We start from the raw sequence: 17,398 nt of genomic DNA, 5'->3' as shown, positions 1-17,398 counted from the left end.
AATTTCCCTCATAAAATTCGAAATATATAAAAATGTTCAAAATGGGACATTTTTCATATAAAAAGCCTCGTTGTAACCTGTACTACTGTTAACTTATAAATGAAACTATGAGATATATGTTTATATAAAATTTATAATATCTATACAAATTATTTTTGTTCAATTATAAATGCTGTAAGTAATTTCCCTCATAAAATACGAAATATATAAAAATGTTCAAAATGGAACATTTTTCATATAAAAAGCCTCGTTGTAACCTGTACTACCTAACATTCGATTACAAATATCAAAATTCACGTTCCTCCTATATTCTCATCCAAATAAACAAATTAAAATCAGAACCTTAGGTGCACTTCCTTATCACCTAGTCGATACATTTTCTCTCCTGTACGTAATACCGATTTCATCTGAATACCATGGTATGTATTTATATCTCATACAAGGAAATAACCGAAAGAACTCGTTCTCGCGTAAGTTGTTTAGAGAGTGAGGTTACATAAAAATTACATAAATTACGCGAATTGCATAAAAATGATGTAATAAATAGCCAGAACAATGACCTCTAGCCTGCCCGTAACAACGGATAAATAAAACGCAAATAGACACGCGAATAGTCCACTTTCGAAATCGTTATCCACTAATATGGATAACGAGCTGAGTACAATGGCTGCGCGTATTGGCACCGTTTAAAAAGCATGAGAAAGCATCGAAAAGTTGGAGACTGGGACGTGTCAATGGTAACGATGAAAAGGCGACGAATTAACCGACACGTCGTTTCGTCTGCGCGAATAAGAAGGCCGCGAATTACGCAAGCACTAGAGAGCCAGCACAGCCACTCGAAATTGCTTGCACGCGCAACATCTGCTCCCGGGACGCTCGTCCCTCTTTGTGCACCTTTTGTACGCGCGAGTATAAACATACGTGCCGCGCCACTGCAGCGGCCAACTTATTTACGTTTCATCTCCGCGAACGCGACCTGTTCCACCGTTATTTTTATCCTCCGCGGGCCTTTATGACATTGTTATTATTTCCCAGCAGCCTTTGTGGCTGCTCCTAACGACCAAACGTTCCCGACCAGTCGAAGGTGACTTAACAAGTGGATGCTGTGGAAATCGCTCGTGGAACGCCCATGGGTACAGCTCCTACGAAATGGTACTTAATGTACACCGTGTACTATGATTTTCTGAGTGTTTTCGTACTTGCGTTTATTTTGCGTTGCTATTTATTTTTAATCATGATCATGTGGTGGAAGGTTAATTATATTTTGCCTTCTTTGTAAATTTGATTTCATTGTTAGAGAAGTATAATTGGCTTTTATTGTTTATTATATGAGAACAATTTAGGTTACTGTGAGATGGTTATGGGAGTAATAATTGAGTAATAGTCTTGTAAGAGAAACTCAGTTTGTGGTGTAAATAATTTTCTTTAACCCTTTTGATAGTAATCTAATAGTATTGTATACTATAGTCACTCAACGTCTAAGTCTCGTAATGTACTAAGGGTGACTATAGTCGAGTAATATCTGATTTATGTAGTGTATTAACAACCTGTCTATAGTCTTTGTTTATAGTCTGAATTTCGTGGTATAAGTATTGGTGACTATAGTCATTGAACGTCTGACTCTTGCAATATGCTAACGCTGACTATAGTCTAAGTTTTGTGATATACTAAGGGTGACTATAGTCGAGTAATATCTGATTTATGTAGTGTATTAACAACCTGTCTATAGTCTCTGTCTACAGTTTGAATTTCATGGTATAAGTATTGGTGACTATAATCATTGAACGTCTGACTCTTGCAATGTGTTAACGCTGAGTATAGTCACTGAACGTCTGATTCTTGTGGTATACCAATTGGTGACTATAATCACTCACCGTCTAAGCTTGTGATGTACTAAGGGTGACTATAATCAAGTAATATCTGATTCGTGTAGTGTATTAACAACCTGTCTATAGTCTCTGCCTATAGTCTGAATTTCGTGGTATAAGTATGGGTGACTATAGTATTTTTAATCATGATCATGTGGTGGAAGGTTAATTATATTTTGCCTTCTTTGTAAATTTGATTTGATTGTTAGAGAAGTATAATTGGCTTTTATTGTTTATTATATGAGAACAATTTAAGTTACTGTGAGATGGTTATGGGAATAATAATTGAGTAATAGTCTTGTAAGAGAAACTCAGTTTGTGGTGTAAATAATTTTCTTTAACCCTTTTGATAGTAATCTAATAGTATTGTATACTATAGTCACTCAACGTCTAAGTCTCGTAATGTACTAAGGGTGACTATAGTCGAGTAATATCTGATTTATGTAGTGTATTAACAACCTGTCTATAGTCTTTGTTTATAGTCTGAATTTCGTGGTATAAGTATTGGTGACTATAGTCATTGAACGTCTGACTCTTGCAATATGCTAACGCTGACTATAGTCTAAGTTTTGTGATATACTAAGGGTGACTATAGTCGAGTAATATCTGATTTATGTAGTGTATTAACAACCTGTCTATAGTCTCTGTCTACAGTCTGAATTTCATGGTATAAGTATTGGTGACTATAATCATTGAACGTCTGACTCTTGCAATGTGTTAACGCTGAGTATAGTCACTGAACGTCTGACTCTTGTGGTATACCAATTGGTGACTATAGTCACTGAACGTCTGACTTTCGCAGTGTACTAACTGGTGACTATAGTCAACCATCGTCTAACTCTCGCAATATAATAACGATGACTATACTAATCTAACGTCAGCAATAACAGTAACTAGAATCACCTAACGTTCGACGCTCATCGAATACTAACAATGATTTTAATCACTCCTGAAAATTTCCCACTGCTTCATAGCTCTGATAGAGAAAAATACATTCTGGGATTGCCCCGCACCGTGGAAACCCATTCTCATAAATACTGCAACATTATCATATCAAATATCGGCGAAAAGATTGAATACTACAATTTCCAATAACAATAAATAATCACAATAAAAATTTTAATTTCTCGCAGTGGCGAATAAACGAATAAAAACCGATTTTTGCTATACTTACAAAAATATTCCCAAAATAGTAATTTATTTTCAATATTTCTGAGAATAGTATCGCGCCAATATTAATTTTCTTCTGCAAAATCGTGTTTGATTTGTAATCCCGTGTCTTTTTTCTTCTACCGAGACACATCGCTTTGAAGTTAACCGAGAAACGTTGAAAATCGTAGGCTGTTATCGTTTTGTCACTTACTGTATACACGAGACGAGACACAGTGCTGCCGCGTAGCGATTGTAGAACGCGCCTTCGCTTTCTAGGTAGACGCGCATCATGTTACGTAGTAGTTCGTGGCTCGCATCTGTCGCGAAGGGAGTTCGGGTGCAACGAGAGAGCGTATTCTTTTCTCGAGTAAATTTTAAAATATACACGGTGTCGTGTAACTGGTGATACAAGAGGGTGATTCTATATGGAAAACTGAATAAAATTCTTTCATTCGAAGCTTCGTTATCCAGAAAATAGACTCTGAATATTCACCAAGTACTGGTACGCTTAACTTTGACAGAAGGATAGTATATTTTATATCTTTTATTCAGTTTTTCACGTAGAATTACCACCTTTCCGCTTGTAGCACCAGTTGTATACATGACACTATATACAAGGAAAAATTGTCATACAAGACGCAATCTAGAGGGAACAATCTGAACTAACAACCCCTATCTTTGAGGACTGATTTCATCCCTTCAACATGAATGATTTCTGATAAAAAAAAATACGTGTGAAATATTTTTTTGAGAATTATCTTTCACATAAATTGTATTAAAATCGGCGTTTGCCACTTGGATATGGTCCCTAGTAAGTGACCCAGAATTTGAAATATCCCTAAACGAAGATATATCGTTAAACCTGACCTAAATCACCATAATCACGTGTTCCATAAACCGTAACCATTGCCAATATTTTCAACCTGACCGGTCATTCATTCTCCTAATTATAGGTTCAATACTATAGCGTTCGGTTAAAAGGAAACTCGGCGAATTTTAATTTAAACTTGCAAAATCAAATATTCGAGTTACACGAGACGCATAGACAGAATCTAAAATACCTCAAACGCGAACAGCCATTCTGACAAACACTGTCAGAGACCCAGGACGTTACACGTGCAACATGATTTACACTTAACATCATTCCAAAAGTGATTTCCACACTTTGGTCTCCCTCGTAAAACGAAGTATCAAAGGAACATCGGTATTATTATTAGTCGACCATGGAACAGATCGCGCAGACAGTGTTGGCTGGCTTATCTGATTGGAACGACGTGGAAGAGGAAATTGAATTTGACCGTAGTAGATTTTATCTGAATACGTTCTACGACCACGTGAAATTTTATGCCAACTTCGCGTATTTGCTAAAAATATGTCGTTATGCTAGCTCGTAGGCGACGAAATTTTCCACGTTGAGAAATATCGAAATGATGGAACAAGATGGCGAGATAGAAAAGAGAGAGAGAGAGAGGAAGAGGGAGAGAAGATCGAAAGTAAGTTAGACAGGTCTAGCACGAGTCTTGTATTTCTGTATCGTGCACAAGAAAGTCTAATTTGGAACACTGTCAACTCGCATTGGCGTCATCGACAATATGATCAGTGGCACGAAATTTTGCTACAGGGTGTTTCAAAATTGTCGAGAAAAATTTTAATCCTACAGGATGATATAAAACAAACATAATCTTTAGAAACAATTCTAATTAAACACACTTTAGATTGAATAGAAATATGATTCATAGTATTATTTCCAAAATAAAAAATATTGAAAATGAATAGGTTATGACTTTTCCAAATTCTTCAGTTTTTCAATGGCCACCCTATAGTTCCACGTGTTGTAATATATTTTTTATACAGTCTTATGGATTGTTTTTTTTAGTTTGAATTTTTGTTCGACACTTTTGAGACACCCTGTATATGCATTTATCTATGTTACATATTATATTCGAAAATTAGGAATTAAGAGGCAGAATTTGATTTTGTTACGAGGTGCAATTTTTATAATTCTTTATAATTTTGCTTTTTCTTCCTTTTTTAGTGGATATAGTGTTTTAAAAACATGGAGTCACTCTTTCAATAGTCTAAAGATCTTATAGAAGATTGCCATTTAAAAATCATGCCACTGAATAGCTAATTATTGCTGCCAATTATTATCAATAGAGATGTTGACTGGTAACAGGGACACAATAAACGATGCAAAGCTGGAACAGGACGTATGCAACATACTAAAACGATTATGGTAGATACAACGCATTACTGTTCATACTGGTTTCCATTCCAATAATAATCCCATCTTCGTTACCAAGTGTTGCTACAGGTTATTATAATACAACTCTGTGCTATTCTTCAGATCCACCTACACCTGTTCAAATTTTGCAGAATAAACGAATCTTCCATTTCCAACGAAGGCGAATAGAAAATAAAACAAAAGAAAAATCAGGAACACTTGATATCTCGGTATACAAACCTCACGAAGCGAACGAAACCTTTATACTCGTGAAAAATAAACGAAAGACGAAATAAAACTGAAATAAATTAACAAAAATCAGGAAAGGAGAACAATATTTAAACATCTGTTTCTCCGGAGAAATTCTCCCTTTTGCAAATTTGTCGTCCACCTCTCCAGATTTCTCAAAGCGAACGAAACTCGAATAATCGACAAAGGTAAATGAAACGAGACGAAATGAAATGAAATAAAAATAAAATAAAAACGAGACAAGAGAAACTCGACTTTTAAGCATCCATTTCTGAGGAAGTCCTCGTTTCGAGGCGGGACAATGAAGAGTGTGTACTGTGAAAGAAGTTTAGCACTCTTTCAGACAACAATGAAAACGCAGCAAATTGATACGGCACTGTCGTTCTTTGGCGACATCTACCACACTTTTACCCCACTAGTTATATTCCTTTCCAGTTCCTAGTACTTCCCTAGCGCGGCGAGGTAGACCAGCATGGGGATTTTAGTTGGTGAAAATCCAACCTAACCTTACACCCTTCCTCAGAAAGCCAGAATATATTTTAAAAGTTCCCTTTACGCAAAAAAAATAGAATAAAATAAAATAAAACAGAACAATGGAGAGTATTGGAACGCATGCGCAGACTCCAGCGGCCACTGCGAGTGGCCCGGACCGGAAGTGATTCTTGGGACGCTGTCTCTGGCGACGAAACTTTTTCCGGGACATGTTCTCGGTCCTTCGACCACGAGAAAACACGCGTTTTAAAGTCAACTCGCATGGTTGTCCACCTTGTACATCACGGCCATTCCTCTTCCGCAGGGAAGCGTGGTCAAAGAGGAAAAAGCGTCGATTCTCCTTCCTTTTTCTCCTCTCTTACTTTCTCGGAGTGTACCCCTCGGCGAATGACGGTCCCCTCTTCTCTTTGCGAGAGAATTTAATCAGAAACGAAGGAACCGTTCGTCCTTCGACAAGGGTGGGGGAAGAGAATTTGTTTTGTGATTAATTGTCGGAGAAATGTTCCCCGTTCGTCGAGACACGTCTAAATTAAACACTTTACCCGATATACAAAGGAGATAAACACAATTTCAACATCGTGGGAGCGGTGACGTTGGGTGTTCGCGCAACCACGCGTGAATCACTGAGAAAAATCCGAGTTCCTATCGCAATCGCGGTTAAAGGTTCGACAAAAGGAAGAAATGAAAAATAATATGGACAGTTATTTTCAGGCGTTCGACCGGATCTCTGTGGTCTCCGCGAATTCCTCGCATAGCTTATACCTGTAAAAACTAGCACCCCAAAGGGTACCTCTCCCGAAGCAGCATGAATGCGATATAAAAATATGAAACTCCTCCCAGAGCGTTGAATTTAATTTTCAAAAAATCAAGAAGAAATTAGATGCCTCTTCTGCGGTGTAAAAATACCAGAAATGTACTATAAATAGCACTCTGTAATAGCGCGTGGAATATACAAAGAGAGCGTCTTTAAACAGATTCGAAGACGTGTCTAATAACACGTGATTCATTAGAGAAGAATGTTTCCTGCTGCTGTTTGAGAACCTATGCAAGGATCGAAAGAATAGATTTCGTTTCGATTCAAAGCGTTGGGGAAGCCAGACTTCGCCGTGAATCACCGGGAAGATTATCAAAAATTCAGGGACTAGGAAATTCCATTGGTTGTTGGGAGAGCGGAGACAGGGAAAATAAAAAGAAAGGAGAGAGTAGGATAAACTCGGGGAAAAACCAACGACGGATTAACAACGATGCGAGTTGCCAATTTTTCAAAGGGGAAGGTTGCGAATGGGATCGACCCAATTTTCCCAGGTAAATTTTCGTCCTCAGTGGAGAAAAAGCGTTTCTCTTTCTCCCTTCTAGTCGGCGAACAGTACTGCCTATCTGTGTTCCACGCGCTCCGCGGTGGAAGAACGAGAAGTAAATAAACGGTGAGCGAAGGCTTTTGGGAACGTTGTTTCATCTCGCGAGTTTTATTTTATCTCGTATTAGCTTTCATTGGCGTATGATGAAACATGGATTCGATCGGGCGTACAACGCTTAATGACGGTCGTAAAAAAGCAACGTAATGAGATAATTAGTGGGAGCACGAAAAGAGCATCGGTGTAAGCACCGTATTGACTGAAGGATTAAAAATAATGGTCTCTCGTGTCGTGATTTTACTCTTTTTTATTTTCTTTTTTTTTTCCCCTCGAGGTTCGTTAAAGGTGTCCGCCAATGCAACTAAAGTATACCGATTGCAACATTGCTTTCTCGAAATGTGTCCGATCGTGAAACTGAGAAGGGATAATTGTGCCGATGCTTGGAACAGCAATAAAATTAGTGTTTAGTTAGCAATAAAACGGCTGAACAATCGCAGTGCGAAGGTCGGAGATTTTGTTATGGTAATTAAACCATCACAACATAGGTATCGAGTATTATCTGTAATCATCGAAGTTAATACGACACCGCTCGATTCGATGTTGACAATCGGTAGCCAGAAAGCAATCGTCAATTAACCGTGCATGGAGATTAAGAGATCAGTAACTAAGGCTAGATAACGCCTACTTGTGTCTGCCGTTATAATGTCTGCTTGTCGTTATTTCAGTGATAGAGAAAGAAAAACATCGAAAAGAGTTTAACGATCTCTCGAGTATTCGTAATGTTCTTTCCTACAGATAAAGGTAATAACCTTCGAGATAATCTCGTGTAATCCCAGATAACGACGGAGACGCTGTCTCCAAGAAAAGCAATTTCGAAAACAACGACGGGGGGCCGAAAACTCGATCTACGGCCCTGCAACGTTTTCGTCAACATGGTGGACCGATTTCGTATGGCCGAGGCGTCGCCACGCTTCCAACGGACGATAAACGCACGTTGAATCGCGATGTTCAATTTCCGCATTTAAAGATATGCACATGCGCGGAGAAATCGTGGGATTACCAACAAACACCGGAGGAAATTCCAGAAAAATTTCCCGTTCGCGGAAACACGTTAAATCTTGCGCGGTAGGATGCCATAAATCGAGACTTCGTTTCCGGTAATTTCATATTACCGAAGAGTTTGACGGTTGATTTCGAGAAAGAATTCCTTTTATCCGACGAAAAATTCAAATACAAATACAGCGTATGTGTATATGCAATGCATAATACAATACTCTGACACGTGAACGCGATACGTATAGCAAATTTGTCCAACGTCGGTATGACGTCACACTGGATGCAGAAATATTAACGACTCCGGAAGAACGCGAGCAATATGTTTTTATCACGAGGCACTTTCCACTCAAGTACGTAACACAAACAGATCATGCAAGAATTCGGTTGGTAAAATCGCTGTGTACGTTACTAACCATCGTTATCGCGGATGGTAATGCGACTGTCTGAACAGTGACATGATTACCCGTGGCCCGGATTATGACTTCAACCGGGTCGACTTCTCTAAATATTTACACGGTACACCTGTTTCGCGATTCTTTCCTCGAGAAATCAAATCCTCTCTCGTAACCGTGCGTACTAACAGTAATATAACAGAAACGAACTACAACAAAACCGACGCTCCCTTTCTAGTCCGTGAACACAGAGATCGTTATGACAGTGGCAGCACTGCTTGTCGAATGCCTTTCCTTTATCCTACACCATCGACGATAATAACCTCACGAATAAACTACCACCTTTACCCGAATGACGAACGAAAAAGAAACTACAACGGCGAACATAACCTATGTTCCGCGACGTTCCGCGATGTTTAGCGATGCACCGTATTCAGCTACTTTGCGTGGAAATAAAACCGTTATGCGAAAAGCAGAAAAGGATAACAGCGAAAAAACCGGTCTCGTGCGAAAATTACAGACGGGAAGGCTATGGAACGAAATTTCGTTCGAGAAATTCGAACAACACCGCACGAAACGGTTACTATAAATCTACCTTTTTATCTACGTTGCAGCTCAAACAAGCGTCTTTGTTTGAGTGTAAGAAATTTAGTACGAGAGAATTGCACGTTGCGAAAGATAAAAATGGCGATTCTATAACACGGACCATTGCGTCGTGTTATCAACGTTCGAGTATTTCACAAGAGGTATCGGTGTTCGAACACGCAGAATGTAGAGCAATATGATGAATAAATACCTGGCAACGGAGTCAGGTACGAATATATTCCACCACGAAGGCCTCTTCTGTCTGGCCTGCGTGTAAAGCCCGTCCGTGCTTCCAACCTGTGTAGGAACGCCAGCGATTCCTTTCCTTCTCTTGCGATCGAGTTTCGGCGGCTTCGCGAGGATATGCCATGACTTTCTGCGTCCCTTCTTCCCCTCGAGATCCGCCTGTATTCTCTCGTTTTCGAGCAACTCTTGATTCTCCTCAAGCAGATCCTGTGACACGTAGAAAACCGAGCATCGTCGGCCACCTTCGCTCGCTCGTCTCTTTTCTTTCTGCACTTGCTTCGCGTTCTCTTTCTCCTCCACGACACTACCGCGTCTCGCCCTTTGGAATAAACTATCTCTACGCGCCTTCAAATCTTCCAATACGCTGTGCCGTCTTCCCTTATTGTCACGCAAGATAGCGCTCGAGTCCCTCCTACCGACAGCACCAATCAGCTTCGCGAACGACGACTCTTTTTCCATCATAGAAGGTATCGAGTTTGTGGACGCGAATTTCGCGGTCGAGTGACCGTTCTGTGGCTCGCTGCTGATGTACATCTTGGTTTCCATGCTACGCGGCCGAATCGATCGAAATCTTCGGAACGAAGCGGGCACCGGGCTCGGCTAACCGTAGCGTATCCACGTTTCACTGTATTACCGAGCAATCAACACACCGATACGTTCGCCAAAACACTGCCGTCGACGAAGAAAACCACCTCGGAACTCTCGCGACACACTGCACAATCACCCGAGATCCGCGATCATTTTCCCGGTGGTTCGCAAGGGAAATACGGAAGGCATGAGTCGCGTACCGTTAAGGCGCGATCGGCATTATTCCATCGCCACGGTGAAAGCAGCCACGGCGGCGTACCGAGTGACCGCCTTTTCACTCCTCGTGAAACGTGCTATCGGCACGAATACGCGCGTATCCAACGGACGCCACCGAACACGAGTCTGTATCGTATCGACCGGACCCTGTCCACGGGTATGTGTACACCGGGATCAGCTCGAGCGCGAGATCCACCAACGGATCGTTGACCCAGGAGAATCGTGCACGGAACCAGCCAACGGTGGTCGACCAACTACTACCTTCCACCTCGCGCGCCTTTTGCTCGCCGTTTGTTTCTCTATTTTCTGGTAAGTCGAGACCCCTTGTTGGAAACTCGTTCCCGTCTTTCTACGTCGCAGACGTCAACTGATTCGACCTTTGATTCGTCCTCGAGCCGTCAGAGGTCCTGCTCGCACGCACTACGCGAAACCGACAGTCGTATTCGGAACTACACGGAACGAATTCGATAACGGTTCCTCGAACGGGGCACGATCGTTTCACCAACGAACCGACAGAGACGAACTTCTTTCTTTCCACGATCGTAACACTACCTCGCGAGTTTTCTTCTTTCGCTGACTTTTCCACCACGAAACTCTAACCGAGCGTCGCTTCCGTCTTCTCTCTGGAGGGGAACGCTTTCAGGTTAACGACTCGACTTTCCGATAGCGGCGTTCAGCCACGCAGAATTCCTTTTCTTCGTCCGATACCGTGCAAATGATCACGGAGAATCGAGGCTGGCCCGGTGAGGCCGGCGATGTCGTGCACTCGTCCTTTTTCCCGTCGCGATACCGACGTGACGTTGACGCGACGCCGACGTGCGCACACACGAGCCGAAAACCAGCGCGCGATTGTATACAGCGAGAGAGGCCACGTGACACGCGCGATCTTTCGGTGCTTTTGTGAAACTGTGACAGTGTAACCGTCGCGTCTCGCCGTGCGGAGAGAGGGAGACACGTAACCGAAAAGAAGCAAGCGACTTTCTCTCACTTTTTCTTTCTCTCTTTTTCGTAACGTTATTATACCGTGTCTCGGGATCTGCGCGCGCGCGCGCACCTGCTGCTTTTACACTCCGTCACGATAGCCGGTTACGATAAATCGAGATATCGGGGCACGCACACTCGAATCGACAGGCCGTCACGAGAATCGAGTATCGCAGCGACTAAGCGAGAACGAAGCCGACTGCTTGTATTTATACACGTCGGGGCACTCGGCCGAGACTGTCTCTTCGGGCGCATCCCCCACCTCCGGGACCGAGTACCCAACAAGAAGCAACACGCATCCAAGACACACGACTTTGCGCTCTTCTCATCGTTTACAAACAGTCTTTTTTCTTTCGATACCGGCGTGCTCGCCCGAAATAATTACGGCATCTCACGAAGAGGGCGATCGTATCGTTCGCTCGCAAGATGGAGAGAATCAAGGGCTCTTCTGCGTCGTACGTAGCAGACGTCTCAACGAAGGCACCTACTTATTTCCTCCGTACCAGGTATTTCGTTCGACCACTTTTTGTCATTTTTTTCCCCCTTTTCTTTCTTTTTACATTTTTAAACGCGTATTTACGTTCGCAAATGTATCCGTATTTTTACATACGTACGTACGTATGTCGGAATCTTTATTTCGCTTTCTCGCAAAATCCAAGCGAAATGAAACGGATCGTAAATATGTTGGCTAAACAGAGTTTAGCAACAGTGTTTAACAGTGTTAAACAGTGTTTAACGTCTGATTTAATACGTCATAAAAGAATCGTAATTAAAAGTAGCTCAAATGAAGCATAATAAAATCGCAATTAAAATCGATACACGTATGATAGTATTCCGCGAGTCTCTGACTCACCTTTTCGTGACAAATTTATTTCGTTCGTATTTTTCCGGCTCCTACTTATATACGACCGTTTAATTTCTCGTCCAGTAATATATTATCCAAAATCCCAAACAAACAGAGCGATAAAGCGATCATTCCAGGATAAATAAAATCAAACTATCTGGAATCGGACTATACGGAGTACACGCGAATCTACGCCGAAAGTAATCGATAATAATAACGTAATCAGGGCAATAAATAATTGCGTTCTTCGTTCTCGAGGAACCTAATCGAAATCGAAGTATCCTTTTCCATCCCATCGAGCATATTTGCTTTAGCATAATGTACGACAATCGATGCAACAGATCCCGAAAAGCTGGCGCGGTTCCAAGTGCCCGCGAATTATCCTAACCTCAAAATCTATATCGAAATTCGCAGCGCGCCGTTATTTCCTCGCGGAATATATCGAAATTTCTTTAGCATAGGCGCTGGAACGGGACTGAAATTACTGTTTGGTGGAACAAAGCCGCGAAACGGTGTCTGGCCGGGCACAAAAGTCTCGCAGAAAGTTGACACTTGGAGCGACGTAACCCTGAGTCTCCGTAAACGCGCAAATCCTGTACACACATGCAAACGAGACGGTGATCCAGCCTTTGGCGAAATAAATTTCTGCACTCGTGCGCCGCGTATCTCGAGTGGCGATAAAGATTCTCATTGATAATGATGACAAACACCACGGGTCGTGCTCCTTCTCTCTTCTTCTTCCTCGATTAACCGTTCTTCATGGGCGGGCTGCATAGAGCAAAGAATAGGCCGATATCCACGCGGCAGAAAACATGGGAAATTATCGCGGCAAAACATGCTTTCGAACTGTATTCCGATCGTAACTCATTTCATAATCCACATCTAACGATGCGTCATTATTTAACGTCTGAATTGACGAGCCGCGTTACCTAACCGCCGTTCCCGGTGCACAGATTAATTTTGTTGTGGAGCAATATGGAGTTTGTGCGCTCGAAACTGCGCGCAATTAACTCGTTTGTCTGTCGGGAAGTTTCTAATGTAGCTTCGTTTATATTTTAACGAGTTCTCAAACCATTAGAGTCACTCGAGGATTTTTAACGAATTCCTCATTGTCTGGAAAATTTCGAAGAACCGTTCCGCCATTAACGCCGCGACTACCGACCTGCAACGCGCACCTGGATACAGCGTATGCAGCGCTGATAATGAAGGGGGACAATAGGAAAGGATAGGTACACAAACGATGATACAAACTGACATCAATTGTGGCAAAAATTCGTTCCTTACATCGGTAAATAAAATTCGCAAGTTGTAATCGTTAAAATTCGATCAGCTCAAGATTTCCCTGTCTTTATTCATCACCAAACTTCACACTTATTATAAGACTACACGTCAAAATAATTAATATTAAATTTATCACGGTGAAATTAACCGGTGAAATGGAAAAATGGAAGAATAAGAGCATCAAATGGGAGAGAACAAGAAAAAATATCGAAAAATTGATGAATGTTGACTATTACGCATGTTTTATATGGTACATTCAGGGGACAACGATAAAATCCCAATATTTTTTGGATTAAACGATGAATTATCAAACATCATTGCAAAAGAAAAAAAGAAAATAGTTTCAATTATTAATGTTCTGAATTCAAAATCCTCTATCTGTTTACGTCATTCGAGTTTGTAGAAAATGGCTAAAATAAGACAAACATCATAAATTAAGAAGATTAGTGTCACCGGTGATCATCGTGACAGTCAACGTGTCAAGAGAAACATGGAGAAGTGGAGCTGGCTAAATGACAAATTCGAAAATTTAGGCTATAATAGAGAAAATTGAGCATTTGGAAGATTGAAAATCGCTTTTCCTGGGTACTCCGTGATACCAGGTTGCTGTGTCCAACGTTTCAGTTTCCACGACACGTGGAAACCGAACTGGATTATGCAAGCAGCGATATATTTCGTGCGTGTGATTCACGACCGTGTCACGGGACACTTTTTCGTCGCGATACGACTTTGACCCAATTCCTCGGAACAGCTGGACGAACTTTGAACTCGGTTAGAAGAGGAACCGTCGTGGGGAACCGCGTGGTTCGTGGTCTCGGGCTTGGTTTTTCGCGGTCGTTTCCAATTTTCCAGATGGAGAACCGCGTTCGATCGGACGCGTGTGTTTTCGCGTTTAGAGATCGGTTTGAGAAACTCGGCTAGCCGAGAGAGATTATGGTTGCCCGTAGGGGGACGGAGAGAGTTAATTGGCTGAATCGAATTAAGAGCTAGCCGGTATTTTCATCGCTGCAATTCTCTAATTAGCCGCGGACGAATTGACCAATTGTTTCCACCGGTTTGCACGTCCGTCTACGGTTAACCCGTCGTCGAGAGAGCAACTGACCGATTTGACACGGGAATCCCATGGTTTCGTTTTGCGTTTTCTCTTTTAGGTTGATCCTGATGGATCGTGGCAGGAAATATTGAGGGAATGTTGTTCGTGAGTGGGTGAGGACTTTGTCGTTGCTTGGATGGTAGTTTGTTAATGGAATAATTGAAATTTTCAATCATCGTTGACAAATCATCTGTGAATGAAGGAGTATACAGGTAATGTGTGGATATAAATATAGAGTTCTCGAATATAACTCTAATATCACAGAAAGACGTCGAAAATACCTTAGAATGTTTAAAAGGGACCAAATTGTACTAGCAAGTGTAACAACTAAGTGTGTTAGCAATCACAATGATGCCATTGTGACGCTAAACTCAGGGAAAAAGAGAAAGATAATGGAAATAATTGAAATTTTGTGTTATTTTCTTCCTATTTAATTGATCGTACAATGGTTCTATTATAATAGCACTGGTGCATGTATATATATTCTATTAATATACATTCCTTTGCACGAGAAGATTTTTTCGCTATACAAATGTAACAATTCGAAGCTTTTCTTATATCTTTTTGAGTGATCCCTGGGATATGGTTTATGCTAAATAATTGTACGATGTTATTTTATTTTCGAAATTTTGTGTTACTTTCTTCCTATTTAATTGATTGTATCTATTACAATAACACTGACTAAATAGCCTCTAATTAATTATTAATTTCTATATATATTCTATTAATATATATTCCTTTGTATTGGAAGATTTTTTCGCTATCAAAATACAATTCGAAGCTTTTCTTATATTTTTCTGAGTAATTCTGGTGATATGATTTATGCTAAATAATTGTACGATGTTATTTTATTTTCGAAATTTTGTGTTATTTTCTTCCTATTTAATTGTTAGTACTGTGGTCTTATTATAATAGCACTAACCCAGTGGCCTCTAATTAATTATTAATTTTTATATATACATTTTTATGCACAGGAAGAGTTTTTCGGTATAAAAATACAACAATTCGAAGCTTATCTTATATTTTCACCTCGATGATACGATTTATGCTAAAATAAGAAAAGGAAATCACCTGTATTTCATTTCAATATTTCAGGAATACTTATTTCTCATCTAGTTATTCTCTCATACTCGTTACTTAAGCTTCTAGATATTAAAACAAACGGCGACAGAGAGTCACTACTGAAGTGTAAATAATTAAACAAAAAACCGTGCTTTGTAAATTGCTGTCTGTATAATTTCATTTAAAAAATCTCGTTCTCCCTATCTCTTGGTTACTCCATCTTCTTGACAAACTTGTACCGACTAGTGACACTTGTATCGTACAATAATTATCAATTCTCATGTCTCGAGATCGCAGGCTAGAAAAATTGTAGTCATGTTCTTAGCAGAAAACAAAATTCTGGTTATAGGAAGATTCATTATCTGGAGTAAGTTCATTATCTAAGTTCGGTGTGATGGAACAGAAGGAAGATAAGGATGTAAAATTAGAGAAATTTCCAAGACTTCTAGAGAAACTGCAATTTCTAGAATTCGGTGCACCGAGATTTCGGCAAGTATCGAAAGACTGAACGACGAATCTGGATTGCAGCAATCTCGTTGCAATTCTATCAAACAAACCTAATCGTTTTGTGGCCTGTAACGTAATGATTATGCAACAAGTTGCTGGGGCGCGATAAACGAGCTTAGAAAGATTCGAGGAATCAGACGTGCAACACTACACGCTCCAGAAATTGCGAAAACTATTTATCTCGTGACAATAACTAACACGATGTTCCAACTGCTCGATAACACTGTGCTATACTAGTCCGAGATACCGACGAACCTAGAATTACAGCTCGAATTAAATGAAAATCTATATAACAATGTCGCGATACTTTTAAATTCCCCTATTATGGCAATAATCTGTCCCTTTCTAATTATCTTCCCGATTAACATCACGCAAAAATAACGACAGTAACGACAGAACTTAACAATACCATAGATAATTCTCGACAAATCATTTTCAGTGAAAGAATTTTCAATGAACGTTAAAAAATAGCTATTAAAAAAAAGAAAAAAAATTCGAAACAATGACGAGGACATATTTTTCTGTAAACTATACGGATAACAATGCAATGACTATAGCTGTTAATTAATCAAGTATCATTGTTCCAAAGTATATTATATATTATATATATAAAATTAGAAATAAAAATTTTGAACAATATCGGAAATAATAGAACGTAATAATAGCATAGATAATTCTCAGTAGATAATTTTCAATGAAAGAGAAGAAGATATCGCGAGATCGCAAAAATTGCTATTAAAAAACAAATTCGTAACAATAACGACGACGCATCTCTCTTCGTGCGATTCCCTACATAAACAACTATACAGATAACAATGCAGCTATAATTATCATCATTTAATCGAGTATTATTATTTAAAAATATATTAAAATTATATCACACGTAAAATCACGAATTAAAATTTAGAATTGCGAAACCTATAAATAAAATTCGATGTATCTATTCCAAATTTTTAAGCAAATCTCGGAAATTATTAAATTTCCGAATAAAAACAAAAATTTCAGATTTATATTTTTGCAAATTTATTTTTCATATACTTGTGTTTCTTATTCAAATTTCGTTTCCATCTGGGTCCTTTCGAAATCTTATTTCAACCTAATAAATAACGACACCCAACAGCACCCAATGGCACACATTGACACTCATAGAAAGAGTTAAACAATCGATATTGGAAAAAAAGAAAAGAAAAATTCGCAATAAAATGGA

General features: G+C 39.9%; 1 protein-coding gene across 7 annotated transcripts in view; it reads right to left on the bottom strand.

Moving 5' to 3' along the window:
* Nucleotides 1-11,572, bottom strand: part of mtd (TLD domain-containing protein mustard) — a 158,336-nt gene extending 146,764 nt beyond the window's left edge. For all 7 annotated transcript variants that reach the window (XM_017898195.1, XM_017898198.1, XM_017898196.1 and 4 more), the window contains exon 1: nt 9,585-11,572. In XM_017898195.1, coding sequence (XP_017753684.1) covers nt 9,585-10,165 — 581 coding nt within the window. In that variant the 5' untranslated portion in view covers nt 10,166-11,572. The remainder of the gene's footprint in view (nt 1-9,584) is intronic.
* Nucleotides 11,573-17,398: the final 5,826 nt, after the last annotated feature.

The sequence above is a fragment of the Eufriesea mexicana genome, unplaced genomic scaffold (assembly GCF_001483705.2).
Source record: "Eufriesea mexicana isolate 0111107269 unplaced genomic scaffold, ASM148370v2 scaffold588, whole genome shotgun sequence".
Classification (NCBI taxonomy): Eukaryota; Metazoa; Arthropoda; class Insecta; order Hymenoptera; family Apidae; genus Eufriesea; species Eufriesea mexicana.
The sequence above is the reverse complement of the archived record's forward strand: the minus strand, read 5'-3'. Positions and strand labels throughout refer to the sequence as shown.